General features: G+C 38.9%; 8 protein-coding genes across 18 annotated transcripts in view; 4 read left to right on the top strand and 4 right to left on the bottom strand.

The window, feature by feature from the left end:
* LOC129797588 (dynein axonemal heavy chain 10) overlaps nt 1-3,286 on the top strand; it is a 40,180-nt gene extending 36,894 nt beyond the window's left edge. The window contains exons 42-45 of the mRNA XM_055840376.1: nt 1,362-1,582; nt 2,220-2,465; nt 2,814-3,062; nt 3,140-3,286. Coding sequence (XP_055696351.1) covers nt 1,362-1,582; nt 2,220-2,465; nt 2,814-3,062; nt 3,140-3,286 — 863 coding nt within the window. The remainder of the gene's footprint in view (nt 1-1,361; nt 1,583-2,219; nt 2,466-2,813; nt 3,063-3,139) is intronic.
* The window catches only part of LOC129797484 (protocadherin-23), a 953,251-nt gene that overhangs the window by 66,236 nt on the left and 866,564 nt on the right, over nt 1-20,451 (bottom strand). The window lies entirely within an intron of this gene.
* Nucleotides 1-20,451, bottom strand: part of LOC129797474 (probable cationic amino acid transporter) — a 261,906-nt gene that overhangs the window by 66,236 nt on the left and 175,219 nt on the right. The window lies entirely within an intron of this gene.
* LOC129797497 (hexamerin-1.1-like) overlaps nt 1-20,451 on the top strand; it is a 97,285-nt gene that overhangs the window by 61,497 nt on the left and 15,337 nt on the right. The window lies entirely within an intron of this gene.
* Nucleotides 3,293-4,772, top strand: LOC129797741 (uncharacterized). Its single transcript, XM_055840576.1, has 4 exons — nt 3,293-3,343; nt 3,895-3,997; nt 4,065-4,283; nt 4,349-4,772. Exons 1-4 carry the CDS (start codon nt 3,339-3,341, stop codon nt 4,637-4,639), a joined length of 618 nt encoding a protein of 205 aa, XP_055696551.1. The 5' UTR covers nt 3,293-3,338; the 3' UTR covers nt 4,640-4,772.
* LOC129797713 (uncharacterized) lies at nt 4,765-5,805 on the top strand. The gene is made up of 2 exons (XM_055840534.1): nt 4,765-4,841; nt 4,962-5,805. The coding sequence occupies exons 1-2, from the start codon at nt 4,822-4,824 to the stop codon at nt 5,683-5,685; spliced, it is 744 nt and encodes a 247-aa protein (XP_055696509.1). The 5' UTR covers nt 4,765-4,821; the 3' UTR covers nt 5,686-5,805.
* On the bottom strand, nt 5,941-7,165 carry LOC129797691 (uncharacterized). The gene is made up of 3 exons (XM_055840499.1): nt 7,136-7,165; nt 6,927-7,005; nt 5,941-6,857 (listed from the first exon to the last, which is right to left on the bottom strand). The coding sequence occupies exons 1-3, from the start codon at nt 7,153-7,155 to the stop codon at nt 6,132-6,134; spliced, it is 825 nt and encodes a 274-aa protein (XP_055696474.1). The 5' UTR covers nt 7,156-7,165; the 3' UTR covers nt 5,941-6,131.
* Nucleotides 7,327-20,451, bottom strand: part of LOC129797420 (papilin) — a 41,390-nt gene continuing 28,265 nt past the window's right edge. For 2 of the 8 annotated variants that reach the window (XM_055839952.1, XM_055839947.1), the window contains exons 2-14: nt 19,637-19,697; nt 19,063-19,305; nt 17,384-17,741; nt 12,938-16,807; nt 12,512-12,868; nt 12,200-12,370; nt 11,554-11,967; nt 10,908-11,489; nt 10,600-10,773; nt 9,651-10,382; nt 8,845-9,318; nt 8,098-8,370; nt 7,327-8,027 (exon numbers count right to left, since the gene is read on the bottom strand). In XM_055839952.1, the coding sequence (XP_055695927.1) occupies nt 7,867-8,027; nt 8,098-8,370; nt 8,845-9,318; nt 9,651-10,382; nt 10,600-10,773; nt 10,908-11,489; nt 11,554-11,967; nt 12,200-12,370; nt 12,512-12,868; nt 12,938-16,807; nt 17,384-17,612 (7,437 nt within the window). In that variant the 5' untranslated portion in view covers nt 17,613-17,741; nt 19,063-19,305; nt 19,637-19,697 and the 3' untranslated portion in view covers nt 7,327-7,866. The remainder of the gene's footprint in view (nt 8,028-8,097; nt 8,371-8,844; nt 9,319-9,650; nt 10,383-10,599; nt 10,774-10,907; nt 11,490-11,553; nt 11,968-12,199; nt 12,371-12,511; nt 12,869-12,937; nt 16,808-17,383; nt 17,742-19,062; nt 19,306-19,636; nt 19,698-20,451) is intronic. The other 6 variants (XM_055839951.1, XM_055839949.1, XM_055839948.1 and 3 more) reach the window with 6 other exon arrangements.

Below are 20,451 nucleotides of genomic sequence, written 5' to 3'. Positions count from 1 at the left end.
TCCATGTTTCCACAATATTCGTACTCTATAGGTACAAAGCTTTAATTCATATTTCATTTTATCTTTGCTCAATCACAAACTCACCCCTAAATAAACTGGGAACATATATGGAAAAATAATAAATGCATTACACTGGGTATCGCTGGCCAGTGATTTTATGGCAACACCTCTTGGGTGAGTAAATTGAATTTAAATTCTTTCACGGAATGAGACAAAAATTCAATTATAAAACGTATAACTTCGAGTACTTTTTTGTGTGCAACTCTCACTCCCTCAACTCTTCTCTCACTTTTCCTAGAATATTTTCATTTTTTTCCCTACTTTTCCCATGCTCAAATCCCCTCATACTAACCCTTTTCTCTTTTCCTTCACTCTACGGGTTGGACTTACAGTTATGACGGATTTTTTTGTCCATTTTCTATTTATCTCTCGTGTATAGCTTTATTTCCAAGCATAAGTTTTTGATTGAAATTTTTTTTAAACAGCTACATTTGAGTTCATCTTGAAATTTTCCTGATTTACCAAAATTAATCAAGCTCCAATTTAAAGTAATCTTTTTTACAAGTTTATCCTTTGAATGAAATTAAGTTTAAAAGTACAATGAATTCACTATTCACTTTGTATGTATCACAATTTCATTTAAATATTCACTATTAAATAAAAATCTTGTAGAAAAGATCAGAAATCCAACAGATTTGCCTAAAAATGTGAAAGCTATACACCCCCATTGTATGTACTTACTTCAAATAATGATTCAACTGATATAATTTATGCTTTTATAGATGTTTTTAAAAGATATCGCTTTAAAAAAAAATTTTTCTAATTTTTCACGGAGATTAATGGAAAGTTAAAAGGTTTTTTCACGATACAGGAATATTTTAATCGCTCATTTTTTTATTAAATCCCTAAATTTTATTTTTAAAAAATCGGTCTTTCGAATTCAAAACCCTACTAATTTGGATTTTTTTTTCGTAAAAACCACACGCTGTCGCTTCCAATATACGCTCGATTGAGGAACCCTCCTTTCAGTACACATTACCCACACCCACCATCATGATCCCTCACAGACAAACCTCCAGCTTCATCGAAATCCTCCTGCAACCATCCCGGGTTTAGAAGGATATACCACGCGTACACATAATATACTAGGAACGAAAACCCAGAGAGATGAAGAAAATAATAATTAATATGTGATTTTTTATGGCTTTTTAATTGTTTCGCCTTTAATGAGTCTCTCAGTGCTAAATTGTTGGGTGGTGGTAAAAGAAAACACCAACACTCTGAAAATAATGACCAAGTGGGTAATCATGATGTTTTTCACTCTTCTCCCTCTTCTTTCTTTTTTTTTATTCAATATAAAGGTGATGAAGATTCAAAGGAGGTTGAAACGTCTCGAACGGAGATAATCCAAGACATTGTCAGCGATATTTTGGGACAAATTCCGAGACAGTACGACATTGAAAAGGTGAGGAAGGCGTATCAGATTAACATTACACCGACTGGGGTGGTTCTAATACAGGAACTGGAGCTGTTCAACACACTCATTCACCACATGAAGAGGCACTTGATGCTCATCAAAGAGGTAAAAAGTTATTAAAGTAAAATGGTCAGTTTTGTGGCCATAATGGACATTCTGTATCCTATCTTTTTGTTCACATAATTTTATTTGCCCTAGTTTTCAGTTTTCACTATTAAAGATTCGCTTTTAAATTTTTTAGATAGCTTCAAAATCAAGTTAAACTTTAAGTTTTCATCTTATTCAATTCTGTACAATGTATAAAGTTTTTTTTTGTACATAATAACTTTAAAAATGCCCAATAATTATAGAACAAAAGATTGTGGAACATAGACGAGACTGACTGCATTACTTTATAAGCTGTAGCGTGTTGGAAATTTTTTTTAATTCTTCTGCATTGGAAAACTTTTGAGAAATTTTCTTGGGAACGCTGAAACCAACTTTTATTTTAAAGTAAAAAATTATCAATTTTATTAAAGCTAATTCTTATTGTTAGAAATCCTGGTCAAAATTTTCTCGCATAAATCCAAATTTTAATTTGTTTTAATACTGAATTTATTTATTATTCACAAATTGGTTTCAATGTCAAAAATAATTAATAATTAACCAAAAAATCAGTTTTGATTATTAAAATTTTAATTAGAAGGTAGAAATTTACCAATTTCGTTTCTAATTCAATAAACATTTTATGGTTTCTGTTCAGGCAATTTCGGGCGATGCTCAAATGGATGAAGTATTAGAAGTTGTAGTGGATGCCCTCTTCAGTGGCAGATTACCCGATGAATGGAGAAGATTTGCACCTGAAACGTGCAAGAGCCTTGGAGGGTGGATGGAGCATCTTCAGAAACGGAATCAGCAATACAAGTATTGGTCACTTTCAGGAGAACCTCTTGTAATGTGGCTCTCGGGGCTTCATGTACCAAGGAGTTATATAACAGCACTCATTCAGGTGAGATGTTTAATTGATTTACCAATAAAACAACCTGTTCAATTTAAAAGCTCTCATTCACTTTATGCCCACTTCGAAATTTCTGCAATAGAGTGTGAAGGAATTTTTCAAAATTATGTGTGAATTAAATTCTTTTGTAGAAATTTCTGCACGAAAATTCTCTTTCATTGAGAAAGTTTCCTACAAAATGTTTTAATGAGAGTACACCACAAAATTGTCTTTGATTTCCTTATGTGCATAAAAGAGGGTTGTTATGTAGCATACATGACATTTTATGGGTGGAAGAGTATGAGAGTAAATGCTTTAGCTTTAGAAATGCTTTTCTGTGACACACTTTCACCCCAATAGATTGCCGCCAGGGAGAACAATTGGCTGCTTGAACGCTCGACGACGTTCACAACCGTTACAGATGTCCTGGTTGATGACGACATTGAGGAACGTCCATTCTGCGGATGCTACACAAGTGGTTTGTTCCTCCAGGGAGCCAGATGGGATGCCACACAGAATTGCTTGGCGAAATCCCATCCCAAAGTTCTCAGCGAACAATTGCCCGTGGTTCTCATAACACCCACAGAGGAACACCGGCTGAGGTTGCAGGTGAACTTTCATATATCTACCGTGAAAATTCTCACCACATCGGTGAAAGTTACTCACTCTGCACATTCTTTCGCTAGAACATTTTTCAGGCACCCGTCTACACGACCTCCAATCGACGCGACAAACGCGAGCAGGGCTTTGAGTTTCAAGTGGATTTACGGACGAGTGCTCACGAGAGTTTCTGGGTACTTCACGGAGTTTGTCTTCTACTAAATACCGATTAATAAACTTTCTTTTGTGTGTTCAACTACAAAATTGCGTAGACTACATAAACTAATGAGGTACTAATTTCCTATATTAATTCATGACTAATTATAATTCATCCTTTATCACATTTTTATTTATTTTTCAAAATCTACAGAATTGAGACAAAATTATCATTTTTATATTTTAATGTATTATCAATCTTATTTAATCGTCACGATCAATGTTTTGAGAGCAAATATTATTCTTAATTATACATTTTAAAACATTCATGAAATTATTGTTCTAATTTTATATGCAGAATGTACAGATATTTTCCAAAGATTGCATTATACTTTCAACGCAAAATAGGCAAAATATTTTGCAAAAAGGCTTTCAGGATTTTGCGTCTACACAGCTATGCATTCCTATACCGTTTGTCCGATTGCGATGAAATTTGGTACAGTGGCCCCCGGAGGTCCCCATATAAATTCCATGCATTTTTAACTACTTTTTGAATTTGGCGCCCTAAATGTAAATGTGGAAGGTTGATATCCTCGCTTTTTGAAATAAATCCAGTATCTCGTCGAAAATTTACTGGAAATTTTCTACTAATAAGAAAACATGTGGAAAATCGATTTTCCTGCAGTTGGACATTTAACATCACGAGGACGACGTTTTGGTGTGATTTCCTGTTGAACGTAGCCTTTGTGCAAATGGAAGATAGCGGAATAGATAGTGGAGAGAAGAATGTGAGTCGTGAGTTCGAATTATTGTATATTCTGTTTAGCAAATAAGAGATTTGATTAAAATTTTTAGGAAAAAATGGTGCATGGTAGGAATCACGAGAGTGAGGAGAGCTCATCAAATGAGGACGAAGTTGAGGTGATCTTTCGCGGTGTCCCAAATGTTCCCAGCAAAACAACATATGTACCACAGATGAGCAGCTGCAAAATGATGCAGCGAAAACTTGAGTTAAAGGTGGAAAGAGCAAAAAGAACGTATAAAAAGCTCATTGAAACTGAAGATTCTCCACAAGTGAGTATGGAAAAGATCCTTCTTGTTTTATTCAATGAGTAAATAATTTTTTGTTTGTCCTTTAGGCTAAATCATCAAATATTATTCCCATAAATCGCCTCCAAATCCCTGGACATGTGGAAAATCAACCACTTGTGGAGTACAAATCTGACCATAGTGACGAAGAAGAGTCCCCATCCTTCTTCCCACACCCAAAGTCGCTAAAAATGCAGGATTTCAGCGACACATTTAGTATACAAGAGCTTCCTGTCTCGAATTCCGATGACGAGGACTCCCAAACGCTTGAACTCGTGCCTCCGTCTTCCGAGGATAGATTCCTCACAAAGTTGTCTAATTTCTTCTGCTGCAGTAATTAAATTGTCGTGAATTTTGAATTATAAGAAAAAAAAAGAAATAAAATTGTCCACTTTGATAACGAGAATTAGGTCGAAAATTCGCCGCATTCAAAAGCAATCCGAAAACGAATTAGAAGTGGTCGAAATCGGATCAAAGCCGAGGAAATCTTTCTCTGCTGGAGGAAAAATATAAATGTGTCAAAATGGAGCGTCTCTATAGCAAGTAAGAATTTCGTGATTTTACTTCTAAAACTTTAATGTTTTGTAAATATTTAGTATTTCATAGCCTACTGGATAATTGAGAAAATTGTAAATTAAATAATTTCTTTTATTTGATCATTAGAAGAGACAGAACAACCATTGGACAATTTGCTGTCCTCATCAAGTATATGGAGGAAAACTTGGCATTTGCCAAGCAGAAAGCAAGGGGAAATCTGTATGAGGACGGTGTACGGGAAAAATGGAAAGATCTCGCTGATCAGCTAAATTCCCGCGGACCTCCAGTGAGGGATTGGAAGACATGGCGAAAGGTGTGGAATGACTACAAATTCGAGACACGGAAGAAGATTAGATTGTCAAACACATACAAACCCACAGATGGACAGAAGCCTCCGAAGAACTTTGAATTGACGGAAAATCAGAAAAGAGTTATGAGACTTCTGATGCGGGATCCAGGATCATCAGATGAGGCAGATCCAGTTGCCCTGAGTCCAGCACAGCTGAGTCCGCAGCCGCCGTCGTTGGAGTCCAACAGCAATATGGCAGCAGAGTACCTTCAGATGATCCACCAGCAGGACCATGATCCATTTGAGGATACAAGTATCCTGGGCCATTCAACAGATGCCAGACAGGATGGTCAGTCTATCAGCAATTCTAGGCTGCTTAAGACAATTTACGAACATCTTCAACTGGTGCTGGAACACAATGCAAAGATGCAAGCAATGGAAGAGCGACGTCTGGAAGTGGAAGAAAGGAGGCTCGTGATTGAGGAAGAGCGTCTTCGAATTGAACAGGAGCGCTGGGAAATTGAGAAGGAGATGCTGACTAAGAAGGAAGCATCCAAATGAAGAGTACCAAACATTTAACTATTTTTTATTCCTCTTGTATATACCTATAAATTGATCAATGAATATATTATTGCTATGACCAACTAATTGCACCAAGCAATTAGGCACTATTATTATTAATTTTTTTGTTTGATTTCTATTCGCTGCCCCTTGAGATTATAAATTAACTTTTCAGGATCTTTTTCGCTACATCTTCTCATTTACTCAAAAGCCGATCTCGATCCTTAAGGAATATAAAGATGAAACTAAAAATACTTTTATGCTTTCCAGCGACTTTTTCCTCAAAAGGTAATGTATATTTCCTTTTAAAATTTTTCAATAATATTGAAAAAATTATTTTGTATTAACTTTAACATTCTGTCTTTAACTATTATATTGCAACTTATGGATGAACTTATTTTGGGTTCCTTCTAAAAGATTCATCCTGCTCATTAAAGCATCGTAAATTAAGATGAAGTCCTCCTTGGACCAATCATTCTCGGCACTATCCTTTCAGCATTTCTGGCCTCTTCCATTGTAAGTCTTGCTTCCTCTCTCGCAAATCTTGATTCTTCAATTTTCAAACGTCTCTTCTCAATGGTGAGACGTTCCGCCTCAATCTGTAACCTTTTTTCCTCAATCTCCAACAGTTTTTCCTCAAACGAATGTAATTTGTTAAGGAAATTCAGTCTTTCCGCTTCAATTTCATTGAATTCTCTAGACGAGGGTTCACCTTGATGTTGTGGATCCTCTATCGCACTCTCAGACTCACTGTAATTTTCAAAATCAGACGGAATTCCGTCTTCTGAGAGTGGATCTGGAAGAACTCCTTCGGTATCTTCATATTCATCCACTACATAGTCTACCTTTAGTCTACTTGATCTCGGTAGTGACTGTCGTGTATTTACAGTAGAACTTTCCGTTGTGCGTCTTCGTGGCTGATAAAAGCCATCTGACAGTAAGTTATTGATCCTCTCTTGATTTGAGGACAAAGCAAGATTTTTGGGGGGCTCAACTCCTCTTTCCTGAAATCTTTCGCGTTGTTTCAGTTTCTTCTGAATGCTAGATTTGAAGTCACACCAAACTCTCCTCCAGGACAACCAATCACGAACAGGAGGACCAAGATTGTTGAGTTCGGCAGTTAATCGAAGCCACATTGTTTTACAAAATGGGGGATAGTTTGTGCCTCGTCCCTAGAGCAGTAATAAAATTATTTTAACTTTTGTCTTTATATCGAAGAAAATTGCATTTACTGAAATTACCCTCTGTCGAGCAAATTCAGGATTATCTTCCATGAATTTAACAATAGCTTCCATTTGCTTGGGGCTCGATCTGTCGCGACTAAAATGTAAAAGTTTCATATTGATAAGGATTATTCATTATTTGTTAATGATTATAATATAGTTTTCATTGAGAAAACATGAAAAAATCTATAAATTGAAGTATAAAGAAAAAAAGAGAATGTACTTACACATACTCCATTTTTGACATTAAACTTCTCTTACCTGTTGATTCGTCTAATTTCGCCGCGATCTTGTATAATTTGAATATTTTGTAACTGAAAAGTTCTAAATTTGTTTTCTCAAATCTTAGTTTTATATCGTTGTGATACGCCATTTGTAATTTTGATTCTTTTGATTCCAAATAAAAAAAATAATCCTATTATATTTACACTCTACTTTTATTTTTTTACACTTTATAATTCGTCAATTGCTTTACATAATAAGGAAAAACTTGACTCCTATTACATTTTAATCATTTTTCGTCCATTTTATTTATCTAATAGCCACAAATTGGTAACAAAAGTTAAGTAAATTTTAATCGAATTAGACACGTTCTCATATACTTGAAGTATTTCTCACGGAAGGACACAGAAGTAGATTACAAAGGGAGATACAAAGTCTCCGTAACTATGGCAGTTATTAGTCAACTACAATCTAAAAAAAAATAGTTGCAAGGGAATTTTTAGAAGCATTTTTTTAATAGACACGCTGCGATTAGATCGTTAGGAGTAGAACGAAAAAAAAATGTCAGCTAAGTGTGATGTTTCGTTGTGGTATATGGCACAGGGATCACGATGATCATGAAACTATGAATGAGACCTAACTATTTGGGTGGAAAAGTCGGGGTATTTTGGCAGTGAAAAGTTATAGTGCAGAGTGGCTCCAGAAATCAGGAGAGGGGAGAAGAAAAGATATTAATCTAAACAAAATTTGGACGATCGTGACTCAATTGTCCGGCAAGCGTGCACGATCTACAGCAGAATTTGGCATAGTAGGGATTATTGCAGTACGATCCACGGACGATCTTTGAGCAATCAGCAAATTGCTGACTATCTGTGCATTCTGGTGGGATAAAGACACCTAAAAGGAATCAAACAAAGATTTGTAAATTCTTTAACTCAATCGTCATTTTGTTTTCAAATGAACTTACCTTCCACCATAATTTCCTCCTCTTGGAAGGATTTGCTGTGTCCATTCCAAGCTTCGCATTTGTAGAAGCCTGAATCTTCTCTGGAAGCTCCGTAGATCACAACACGGTTCTGATCGATGATCTGTAGTCGATGCGATGGCACAAGTTGACGATTATCCTTGGACCATGTAATGTTTGGAGTTGGATAACCGTCTGCGACACATTCTAGCTTTATATCAGCACCCAGAGCATACTGTCTGCCACCAGGAAGCCTAAGTCGAGCTGTAACTGGGGCTGAAAAAATGTTAAAAAATTGTGTTTTAAGTTTTGTTTCAATTTTATGCAAAATCTATTACATTAGGTTTGATTTTGTGATAAAATAATACCTACTTGAAAAACTAAAAATAATTTTGAAAAACATCAATTAAAAAAAGAGATATATTTCAATTATTGGATAAAATAAACCCTTGAGATATCTAACTAAGCTAAGTTCTTTCTTTTGCTCAAAAAGAAACTCATTAAATATAATTAAGAAAATTGAATAAAAAATTATAGAAACTTTGCATAAATGTTTAGAAATTCTGCAGAATGTGCTTTTTCAAAAAGTCTATTCTAAGCATCGAAGAAAGTATTGTATTAATCACAGAAGTACATGATAAGCAACTAATAGCAGCCCTTAAACACCATATAAAGCCTAATTTTAATCACAAATACAGGTGAATTGAATTAAAAGAAAATATAGGAAGCAGAAGCACACAGAATACTTACTATTTGATGGCACAACCGGCTGCACATGGGGTAGTGGTATGACCCGTGGGGGTGGCGGCGGTGCAGGCCTGTATGGATACTCTGGCCTAGTCCGGATCGTTGTTGTTTGTACCGGTGGATCAATGACGTATTGCAAGTATTTCTCATCTTCCTCATTACTCACATGCACGGGTCCCACAGCCAGAAGTGTGGTGAACACGGAAACCGGCTTACCACGTCCTGTGTATGCTTGACATGTGTACTTGCCAAGGTCTGTGAGGTCAACCTTGGTAAAGGCGAGTGAGTTGTCACGCTTCTGTTCGAAGCGTGAAGAATTCAGTGGAAGCAACTCCGTGTCACGCCACCAGCTAACATAGGGTTTGGGGTAGCCACCAGCGAGACATCGAAGCGTGGCTGGTTGGTTCAACGTAACAATCTGGGTGGAATTAGGCTCACCCAAAATATAAGCGTCTGCATCTCTGATATTTACGGGGTCTACAGTGTTTGCACACAGATCATGCAACATTGAATATCATTTAATAACGAAAGATTTTAAGCATAGATTTGCATCTTAAAAAAGTGGGGTGTTTAGTACAGAGAATATAGAGAAGAACAAAGCTGAACGGCTGTGAAATGTGATTAACTTTAAAACTTAATTTAAAAGAGAAAAACAACATTATAGAAAGCATTTAAACCACACCAAATTGGCATAGAAGTTTCTAAGAACTTTTTTTTTATAACTTCTAAATCACATTTCTTGTAGCCAAAGAATTCTGTATATATCACCACCACCAACAAGCAAATAAAATCTAAATGTCCTGACTTACCATTAATCCGAAGTTCGACTTCACGGGTAACTGGTGTTCCTAGGCCGTTGTCTGCAACGCAAACGTAGGTACCATCGTCCGTTCTATGTAGCTGCACAATCTGCAAATCTCCGGTGGATGTGAGAAGGTATCGTCCTTGGTTGGTATTGAGAATAATATCATGACGTCGCCAGGTGATTGTTGGTGGAGGATAGCCAGTAGCGAAACAATGTAGTACAGCAAAGCCTCCTTCTTCAGCTGCAACGTTAACTTCTTCTGGTGTTTTCTCTTCGAGAACTGGTGCATGGCTACCAGGGTAGTAGGATGTTGGGTACGGGTATGGACGCGATGGCTCAGACACATTTGCAGATGGAGACTCGGGATGGAGACACAACCACCCGCAACCAGCAGAACAGCACTTCTTCTCTCCACGGCAATCGGCGTCTGTGTAACATTCTCGATCGCAACGTTGATTATCACTGAGGGTAGGACATTCCCCGGGCTTATTGGTTTTCCGACAAACTCCCAGGAAGATTGGTTGTCCCGTCTCATCTCTATCCACATCGATGGCGCAGAGAGAATCCGGTTGACACTGAACTGTTGAGCAGGGATCTTCGCACGAACAAACCGGGCAGTAATCTTCGTTGTATTTTGTTTCAACACCATACGGACATTGTAGGTTCTCACAGGCAATTGTGTGTTCCTCGCATTTATCTCCTGATGGTTCCCTTTCTGGTTGCTGTGGCTGTTCACCTAAAATTGTATAAATAAAAAAAATAATCTTCGGAAATCAAATTTAAAAAAAAATCCCAAAAAGGATTCGAAAGTTTCTCTGAAAAGCCAAAAAATAATTAAAAGCAAAAAGGTGCAATGTATAGAATGCGTGCGATTTTTTTTTAAAGTTATTCTTCCATATTTGAAGCTGAAGAATAGGGGAGGTCAGCCCAGGTATCTCCCGCTGACCACTTACTGCGACAGAAATCAACGCAAGAGTCGAATGAGCGGAAATTATTTTGATTTCCAGCACATCCGCTGTAAATGAAGGAAATACAGGTGCCTCGACTATCGTCGTAGTACCATCTTTTGTGAGAGTTCTCTTGATTTTGGCTACATCTACCAACTTCAGCGGGAAGATTGCAAATTGCTGGAAATTTTCGGTTTATAAAAAATGACGTTTGATGAATCAGTTAAACAAATAAGGAGTTTTATGAAAGAAAATTTTGGTCCATTTAGCCTGAAAAATAACATTGATCATAAAGCATAGAACGGTGGCAGTACCTTTATCATCTGGTGGTGGTTCCTCATGTCCAATGCACAGCGATTCGCATTCTTGGGGTGTCGTAAATTTATTTCCAGTTCCTCCACATCCACCGTAATGGAATGGAAGACATTGTCGTCTGGTTGAGTCAAAGTAGTAGCGTGTCTGCCATTGATCGCATGGTCCTTGATCCTTTGGTTCATTACACACGTCCACTCCTCTATGCTCACCGCACTGCCGCTCGCATTGTTCCTGTGACTCAAAGCGATTCCCATTGCCACCACAGCCAGTGTAGTAGAAAGCCTCACAGGATGCAGTGTCACGATTGAAGAAGTATTTGAGCTCGTTACCATTACAATTCCCGTAGTCACGTGGCTCCTCGCAAATGGATACTGGAGCTCGTGCTGGTGGCGTGGTGTATTCAACTCTTCCAGGTTCGTGTCTACAAGCGCTCTGGCATTCTCTTTCGGTGTAGAAGTTATTCTTGTTTCCACGGCAGCCACCAAATTCAAATTGTTGACACCGTTGGGTGTTCTGATCGAAATACCATCGCTGAATGCGTTCATTGCAGCGTCCACGAAGTGCCGGAAGTGTACAAATATCTATTGAAAAAAAAAGGACTTAATTGTTGCACAATAGAATTGTTGATGATACAAGAAAAAATACCTTGTACATTATCACAGTTTCTCTCGCAATCTTCTTCAGTTTCGAAGTTATTCTGATTTCCACCGCAACCGGTGTATGCAAATTGAGCACAAACACCCTCTTCTCTATTATAGTACCATCTAGCAACAATGGCATCTCCTCGACAGTCCCCGGCATCTGGCTGAATGAAGCAGTACTCCTGTCGGAATGTGCGATCATCATGGACTTGTGGTCTTCTAACAGGTTGAGGTGTTGTTGTAGGTCGTCGCTCGCATCGATTTAAGCAATCTTCTTCTTGTTCAAAGTTATTCTTATTCCCACCGCAGCCACCATAATAGAAGGAACGACAGCGAGATTGTCGTGTATCGAAGTACCATCGAGTAGTATAATTCTGGCAGTTTCCAACTTCAGCAGGAAGTACGCACAAATCGCGCTCTGTTCAATATATCACGGAACAAAGGAAAAAAATTAAATGTGTTAATTTTATTTTACTCTCAAGCGGCAACGTCTCAATATAGAAATTGCAAAATCTCCTCAGTTCAGAAGCCAAGAGTTAGTTTTTCTCGTTTTTTCAACAAACTGTTATTCATGCATCAACAACCAAAAGTTAGTTGAAATTTTTTGAGAATTGAGGAGATTTTCAATCAATGGAAAAAAAATAAGATACCAATCTGAGGCGGGCAATTCGTTGTACATTCATCTTCTGAGCGATAATTATTCTTATTGCCACCACAACCAGTGTAATAGAATGGCATGCATTTGTTATCAGTATAGGAGAAGCCCCATCGAGCTTGCTTGTTCTCGCAGTTACCTTTCTCAATTGGTGAATTGCAAAATTCTACACAAAAACAACAAAAGGTTTACATAATATTAAAAAAAACCCACAACCATCATGCAACATCAACCTAGAATTCTCAAGAAGTTAGCTATCCAATGCAACAACAACAATCTTTCGACAAAAATACTTTTGAGGACTTACCACGATGAACTCCGGGTTTCTTGCAGTGATAGTGACAAGCATGTTCAGATGCATAGTTATTCTTATTGCCCTTGCAACCACCGTAGATGAATGGACGGCAGATGTCGGCTTCTGCATCAAAGTACCATCGTTCGTACTCTCCATTGCAGGGACCATTGTCAACAGGTTGCTCGCATGGTGGAGCTGAATCGTCAACAACGCATGCAGTTTGACACTCTTCAAGAGATTCAAAGCGATTGTTGTTGCCGAGACAACCTCCCCAGACGAATTGCGTACACTGATTGCGATCCGAGTCATAATACCACATTGGAAGGTATCCAGTACATGGTCCATGAGATTTCGGAAGTGAGCAGGCCTCTGAAATCGTTCAAAAAATTCACAAATAGACTAAACATTCTGCAACAAAACCCAGATTCAATTTCTCACCTTTTCCAATTGGCTCCTCGCACACCGTCTTGCATTCCTCGATTGAGTTAAAGCGGTTGTCGTTACCTTCGCATCCTCCATACCAAAAGCGCGAACATCCACCATATTCTGCATCGAAGAAGCTCTTAACTGTGAAGTTTTTGCATGAGCCAGCATCTCTGGGCAATCCACATGCCTTCTGTGGATTTGATGGAATTTCATCGCATCCCTCGAAGTTTCTCCCTTCAGCTGGTGTAACACCATCTGGACAGCAACCGTGTTTGCTCGTAGCACATGTGCATCCCTCAAAGTTTGGACCCTTAGCCGGTGTGATTTCATCACCACAGCACTTGTGTTCTGTTTGTGAGCAATGGCAGCCTGAATTATGAGGACCAGTTGGGATTGTAACTCCATCAGGGCAACATCCGAACTGGAATGTATGACATGAACATCCTTCAAAGTTCTCTCCTCTTGCCTCGGTAAGCTTATCTGGACAGCAACCGAACCGTGAGTACTGGCAACCACATCCAGCATTGTCATAGCCCTTTGCGGAGGTTTTGTTATCGGGACAGCATCCATAAGGAGAATGTTCACAGCCACAGCCTTCGAGATTGGGCCCGCGGGCTGGAACAATATTGTCCGGACAACAACCGAATGGCTGCTCGAGGCAGCAACCCTCTCCACGAGGTCCATGGGCGGGAGTTTGTCCATCTTGACAACATCCAAATGGCTCTTGCATACAAGCAGTACATCCCTCGTGATTGTCTCCCTTTGCTGGTGTTCTTCCATCCGGACAGCATCCGTAGAATGATTTCGTGCAATCAGCCTCGTCGATAATATCGCATCCATGGAAATTCTCACCCGTTGCCTCCGAAATACCATCTGGGCAGCAGCCATACGTGGACTGAGCACAGAATTTGGCATCTGTAACACTAGATTCTTCCGTAACTTTCGGCTCGGGTGTTGTACATGTTTCCCCTGTGCATTCTGTGTCTTCTTTTTTGCACCCTTTGTGTTTGGGGCCTTCAGCTGCAGTGATGCCATCGGGACAGCATCCATGCTTAGTAGCCGCGCATCCGCCAACAGTTGTGACTTCCACAACTGGACACCCTTCATTGTCATTACCTTCAGCTGGAGTTTTCTTGTCTGGGCAACACCCAAATAGAGTATCCTTGCAGACACTCTTGGGGCAGCCACGATTCTTCGGACCCTTAGCCGGTGATAGTCCATCTGGACAACAACCATGTTTGGTCTCAGTACACGTCTTTGGTGTTGGACAACCTTCTTCGAAAGGTCCTTTAGCGGGGGTTTTTTCATCGGAACAACAACCGAATGTCGATGTTGTACAAGCCATCGTTTTCGGCCTCGGTTTGCACTTTCTTGGTTTCTGTTCCTTCTTAATTATTTCTTCGAGGGTATTTGGTGTACTTCCAGATGTTTCTTCATCCTCATCCTGTGATACACCACTTTGCTCCGTTGTTGTCCATATATCCATATCTGATTCTGTCGTTTCATCCTCGCCTGTTGATGATGTTTCTTCCGTTACCGTTGAAGCAGGCGATTCTGTTGATCCAGGAGTTTCGGTTGAAACAGGTGACTCGGTTGATCCCTCAGTTGTTGATTCTTGACTTGCTGATTCTTCACTTGCAGTTGTTCCATCTGATCCCTCAACTGTGGATTGTGTCTCTGCAACTGTTGTACTTTCTTGCGCTTCAGTTGTAGCAGTTGCACCTTCTGTTGTGGTTCCTCCTTCACTTGTGGTTGTTTCTTCTACTTGAGATGTTGTGCTTTCTTCGGCTGCAACAGTTGTTGTTTCTGCTAATGATTCCGTCGTGGAGATCTCTGTTGTTGTATCAACACTAGACTCTGATGTTGATTCTGATGTTTCTGTGGAAGATTCTGTGGTGAATTCCGAAGAGGATTCTGTTGATGTTTCTGTTACACTTTCAGAAGTTGTTGTTACACTTTCAGAAGTTGTTGTTACACCTTCAGTGGTAGTTTCGGTGACATCTACAGTTGTTTGTGCTGCAGATGATTCCTGGGACACTCCCAAAGATGAAACAGTTACGCTTGCGGAAGATACTTCGGAAGTCTCTGTTGTTTCTTGTGTTCCATCAAAATCACCAGATCCCGTTTCGTCGGTTTCCACGTGTAAACTACTGGCAGTTTCTTGTGTTCCTGATCCCTCAACCGTTGACTCGGGAAGATCCGTTGAAGCTGCATCAGTTTCATCTGTTTCAAAACCTGTTGAGTCACTTAACATCAGCTCATCTGTCAGTAGAGACGACTCGGTTGTACTCTTGCTTTCACTTTCGAAGAAACTTAGGGTTCCACTTGTTTCCTCCAAGCCAGTGACTTCGCCTGAGTCAAGTTCCTCCCCAGATACTGGATAGTCCTCATCCTCATCGCAATACTCCTCTTCATCGTGATCATCCTCTAGGATTGGTGTACTGGTACTGTCGACAGGTAAAGTCTCATCATCAATGCATGCATCAGGATTGCAGCTTTCTGATGAGAACTCAACTGTATCACCACTGCATTTTTCCACTGGAGCTGGTTGATCACCAACCATACACAGCGTCTTACGGAGTTTAGTGCCACCACCACAGGGTACAGAGCACTCTGACCACGGGCCTCCGAACCACTGTCCAGGGCATTCGTTTTCACTCTCACACTCCTGCTGATCTTCAGGTTTTTCATCGGCATTGCAAGATGATTCATCCGGAGCTCTCTTTACCATCTCTCCGTCAAAGACACCACAAATAATTGTTCGTGTTTGTACTCCTTTGCCACATGCAGCTGAACATTTGCTCCACTGTGATGTAAACCACTGGAAGTCGCACTGGGACTTGGATGTGCATGGCCGTTCGAGTTCTGGTTTTGGTTTCTTTTCGCAGAATTTCTCATCATAGATTTTGCCGGCTTTGGAAGCACAATGGGCCGTTCTCGTTTCCACAGTCAGTCCACATGCATTGCATCCACTCCAAGTGGATGTGATCCAATCAACACCATCGCAGGGTCGAAGCATACATGTTTCTGTTTCTGCGGGTTTTTCGTCGATGCACTCATCATCCGACAAAACCTTAATCTTCCCATCTTCTTTGCGGTAGCATCGAACTTGACGTTTCTTTTCACCATCACCACAGAGATGACTGCATGGCTTCCATGGGCCTGTATGCCATTGTGGGCAAACAACTCCTTTGTTGCATTCTTGAACTGTAGCTGGCTTATTTCCAGCTGAATTTAGACAAACAGAATCCTCCACTTTCGTAGCAACGCCACTTGAATCAACTCTTTCGCACGTCACCTCTCGCTCCTGCTTCCCTTCTTCCCCACATGGAAGACTACACTTGCTCCATGGACCTTCAGTCCATCGTGGTGGACACGGTTCCTGACCACACTGCCTCGCGTCCTCCATCCTTTCAGTTGTATCACAGAGACTATCATCAACTTGCTCAAGAGTTGTGCGACTGTTGCACGTTACATTGCGTGTCTGGAAACCACCACCACAGGTAGCTGAGCATTCGGAATATGGACCGAATACCCAGTTGTACGTCTCGTGCTGAGGCACACGAGCAGTAGCTTCGGGAACACTGTACTCATACCGGATGCCTACATTGCGATCCTGATAGAGTAGAACCAGATAAATGGGTTCAGTTGTGGGACCCATGCAGGTCAGGTGATCTGGTGCAGCGAATCCCTGTGGTTTACGTTCGTAATGCCAAATTCCACCTGCATAGGTCATTGGCCGAGGGAAGTCTATCCGCCAGTTGCCATTGAGGTAGTATGCTCCAACGAGATTTCGTATAGCCAAATAGTTATTGGATGGAGCAACTTCCTTGATCTCAATATTTGTAGCACCAGCGGGTATTAGAAGAATATCGTTGTAGCCTAAGAAAGAAATTTAGGGGCTAATAAAATAAATAAAAAAATCATTTCATAGAATAAAAAGGAACAAGAGCAAGAGGTTAATGAATGGCAACAATTTGCCACTACATGTTCCCTCTATCGCTGAATTTTCTACAAAATCTGCAAAATTGTATTCATCAGTATAATCAAGCGAAATGGGATCAAACACCCCATGAAGCTTTCATATAATTCTTTCGAAGAAATTGTACTATTTCCATCTAATTACACAAAATGTATATTTTTAGAATTATCCCGTAAAGTGAAAGCTTCATATTAGAAAGAAGAAAAATAGCTGGAGGAAGAAACTAGATCACATTTTATTTCTGTTCAAACCACAGAGGGATGAGAGCTAATTGGAAAATGGGTATAAACATGAAAGAAAGAATTTCTTCACGCAGGTAAATATTGAGAATAAATATTTAGGTGAATTTCTTTTCACTACACATCCAATATTACTTTCTAATTATGTCAATGTTTGGGAATATCTCGGAGGAATCTCTTCACACGCGCACGCAATTGAACTTTTTTTTCCATCAAGAAAACGTGGCAGATTCTTACCAACTTGGAGGTTGTTCATGTCGAGAATTCCAGACACTGTTTTGCACGATGATCCATCTCCCTCGCATTTTCTGCACTTGTCTTCCTTAGCATTGGATCCTAGCATCATGTCGCAGCCAACGGGTTGGCATGTACCATCCACGCACACGTCCAAGGATTCTTCATTGCAACGGGTGCCATCGATCACCTTTGCTTTGTGCCGATAGTAGAATCTCTCGCCACGTGGCATACAGTTGAGCTCACACGGATTGGGAGCCTTTGTGTAGGGCACCCACTCATAGCGAACCCCCTCGAAGGGAACAGTGTCAAAGTGCGAACACTGCTGTGCCCGGAAATCCGGTTCATTGTCCGGACAATCCTGGAGAAGGTCACACACAATTAATTTTTTTTCTGCAAATTATCTACAAATTTCTTCATCTATAAATGTGATCGACAGCTTTCAAACATCATTTACGGCAGATTGTGATCATAAAATTTTCACATGCTTTTCCTGCAAGGAAACTTCTTCCATCACATGAAAATTTCCTTGTAAATATTTTAAAACAAGTTTGTTTAAAATTACACCTAATAGAAAGAAATGTGTCGAGAGCAAAGAGATAGGAAAAACAATTTCCACCGTGAGAAATATAGGTACATATGTATGTATCTACCTATTATAAAAAAAAAGAGGAAGAGACTGTGAGAGAAATTGCCAGTGAATTGTAAACATAAAACTTTTTTTCTGCAATCCGTCTATAATTAAGATTAGCAAGTGATGTAATTTATTGAATTCAACCACCCTCGACTTAGAACTACGTCATGTTCACACGATATAAAATCAGGGGGAAAATAACTAGGAAATACAGAGCAATTAATTCGCGAATAATTTTATCAAACTTAGAATAACTAGGTAGCTAATATTCCTAACATCTAAACTGTTTCTATTTTTGATCAATGCTACTTATTTGGATATTTTTAATCAATAAAAATTATTTGTTATAACAATATTATGCTATCAAAATTATTATGCTGATGCAGAGATTTCTAAAGTTTCAGTCTAAAAATATCAATATTTACGATCATTTGCAAAAAAAAAGAGAAAAAATCTCAGTTAAAAATATCAAAACTTGAAACAACCGTTTGCCCCTCACATAAAATTCAGTGTTGGTCCCTCCGCATTTCTCTAATGATATTCAATTTCCTCCATTTGTATGTTAGCACTTTGTGTGCTTTTTTCTCATCAGATACCCCACAAAAAAAAACATTTGGAGATCATGGACGAGGAATAAAAAATGTGGCCTCGATCTACTGATCTTCCTCTCACTCGATCTCTTTACCAATTTGCAATTTCATGTGAATTTAAATTTATTTGCTATTCAGGAAATTGGAATACAGATGAACTACTCTATTGATGGATCTTTCAAAGGGCATATGATGCTTTTGAAGAAAAAAGTAAGATCTCATTTTGTAAATGGAAACAAGAAAATACTAATTTATTCTAAATAAAAATGTTGAAGGAAATTCAAGAAAATCTACATACGAAAAAAATATTTTATTTATCGTTATTTTCTTTCAAGAGCTTTTGAACTTTATTCACTCAAATTTCCAAAACTTATACAAAGTCCTAAAACAAGGACTAATAAATTTAGTAAAGAATTATATTCAAAAATTAACTTCACATCTTAAAGAAATCCACTTACCTGCGTGTTACACGAGAAGTATTTTCGGGAACCACCTCGACACCGCGGTGTACCATCATGTGCTACATCGTAGCATTCACGCGTCTGGTAGGCGACACCTCCACCGCATGTTCTTGTGCACTCCGACGGAGCTCCCCAGGGACCCCAGCGTTCACCGGAATCTCCCTCACCACTTGGAATTACATATGTTGCCGGCAGATACAACCGGGCACCGTGTTGTCGTTTATGTCGGTTTCGTGTCAACTGAAAGAGATCAACCAGACCTATAAGTTGGCGCACAGGAAATCCACGCGGAAGCTCACATTTAGGATATTCTCAAAAAAAAAAAAAGAAAAGTGATGCCATGACTAATTGCAGATGAATTTCGTAAAGAAAAAATGTCTGCAATGAATCACTGTGAGGAACTCTTAAGAAATCATTGATTTTATTCTTTGGCATCTAAATATTTACACGAGGAAATTAATGACTCTAACATTGTATTAGCCGGTAGGCTTTTGGGAAATCGCATGACGGGTGATTTTTTCGCATAAAAATGTTGTCAAAGATCAAGAGGAAGCATAATTCTCGTACTCACATGCCTGGATTGAGTCACATCTATTGAGGTCGTGAAGAAGCAGAGCAACAAGGCAAATATTCTAGAAAAAGAAAAAGAGGAAAAAGTGCTGGAAATTTTGTCATAAAAATCATCATCCATAAACGCTTTACAAAATCTTCTGACAATTTTAATGAGCACAAATTGTCTTTAATCTTTTTTTTCAAAATTTATGTCTTTTTAGTGATTTTTTTAGCTAGAAATTTCGGATACTTCTTTTAGGAGTGCTGGAAATTTGTCACAAAGTCTTCAGTACATAACATTATAATCACAATCATTTCATAAAACCCATCGAAAGAAGCCCATAAAACTGTTAATTTTTCAGTGCTAAAGAACACATTTTTATTGCTTCGATGTTTTGAGTCCCAAACATAAATTGAAATGTAAACAAAGTGCTACAAGTGTGTGAATAGAGCAAAATATCTTGCAGTCTTCTGGGCATATTTCATGAAGGTGATTCGATAAGTTAGGGAATTTTATGTGTCGCATTATTATATTTTCTTATTTTTAAAATTAGTGTAGTAAAGGACTCTTTTTATATTAAAATGTTTTTCCACTAGAAGGCACCTAATGTTGGAAAATGATAAAAGCTCTAGTCTAATTGGAAAAAAATATATTTAGATTCTAAATCTTTAAGGAACTTTTACACTTACTATCGAAACTATTTATACAAATAAATTTTGAATTTTCTAGACATTTCGAGTATCATAATTACGGAGTTACCCTAATTCTCAAATCACGTTTTTTTTTCATACATATGTTACCATTTTTATTGACACCGCCAGACACAGAGACAA

The sequence above is a fragment of the Lutzomyia longipalpis genome, chromosome 1, assembly GCF_024334085.1.
Source record: "Lutzomyia longipalpis isolate SR_M1_2022 chromosome 1, ASM2433408v1".
Lineage (NCBI taxonomy): Eukaryota > Metazoa > Arthropoda > Insecta > Diptera > Psychodidae > Lutzomyia > Lutzomyia longipalpis.
Note: the sequence above shows the minus strand (reverse complement) of the source record. Positions and strands in the feature narration are given on the sequence as shown.

What these genes read in the sequence shown, in the direction of transcription:
- LOC129797691 (XM_055840499.1), bottom strand. Translation starts at nt 7,155, where the DNA reads ATGTCAAAAATGGAGTATGT. An exon ending in ATGTCAAAAATGGAGTATGT is followed by an intron (nt 7,006 to 7,135) that starts GTAAGTACATTC and finishes TTTACATTTTAG; the next exon opens with TCGCGACAGATCGAGCCCCA. An exon ending in CTGAATTTGCTCGACAGAGG is followed by an intron (nt 6,858 to 6,926) that starts GTAATTTCAGTA and finishes TTACTGCTCTAG; the next exon opens with GGACGAGGCACAAACTATCC.
- LOC129797741 (XM_055840576.1), top strand. An exon ending in TAGATAGTGGAGAGAAGAAT is followed by an intron (nt 3,998 to 4,064) that starts GTGAGTCGTGAG and finishes TAAAATTTTTAG; the next exon opens with GAAAAAATGGTGCATGGTAG. An exon ending in AAACTGAAGATTCTCCACAA is followed by an intron (nt 4,284 to 4,348) that starts GTGAGTATGGAA and finishes TTTGTCCTTTAG; the next exon opens with GCTAAATCATCAAATATTAT.
- LOC129797713 (XM_055840534.1), top strand. Translation starts at nt 4,822, where the DNA reads ATGGAGCGTCTCTATAGCAA. An exon ending in ATGGAGCGTCTCTATAGCAA is followed by an intron (nt 4,842 to 4,961) that starts GTAAGAATTTCG and finishes TTTGATCATTAG; the next exon opens with AAGAGACAGAACAACCATTG.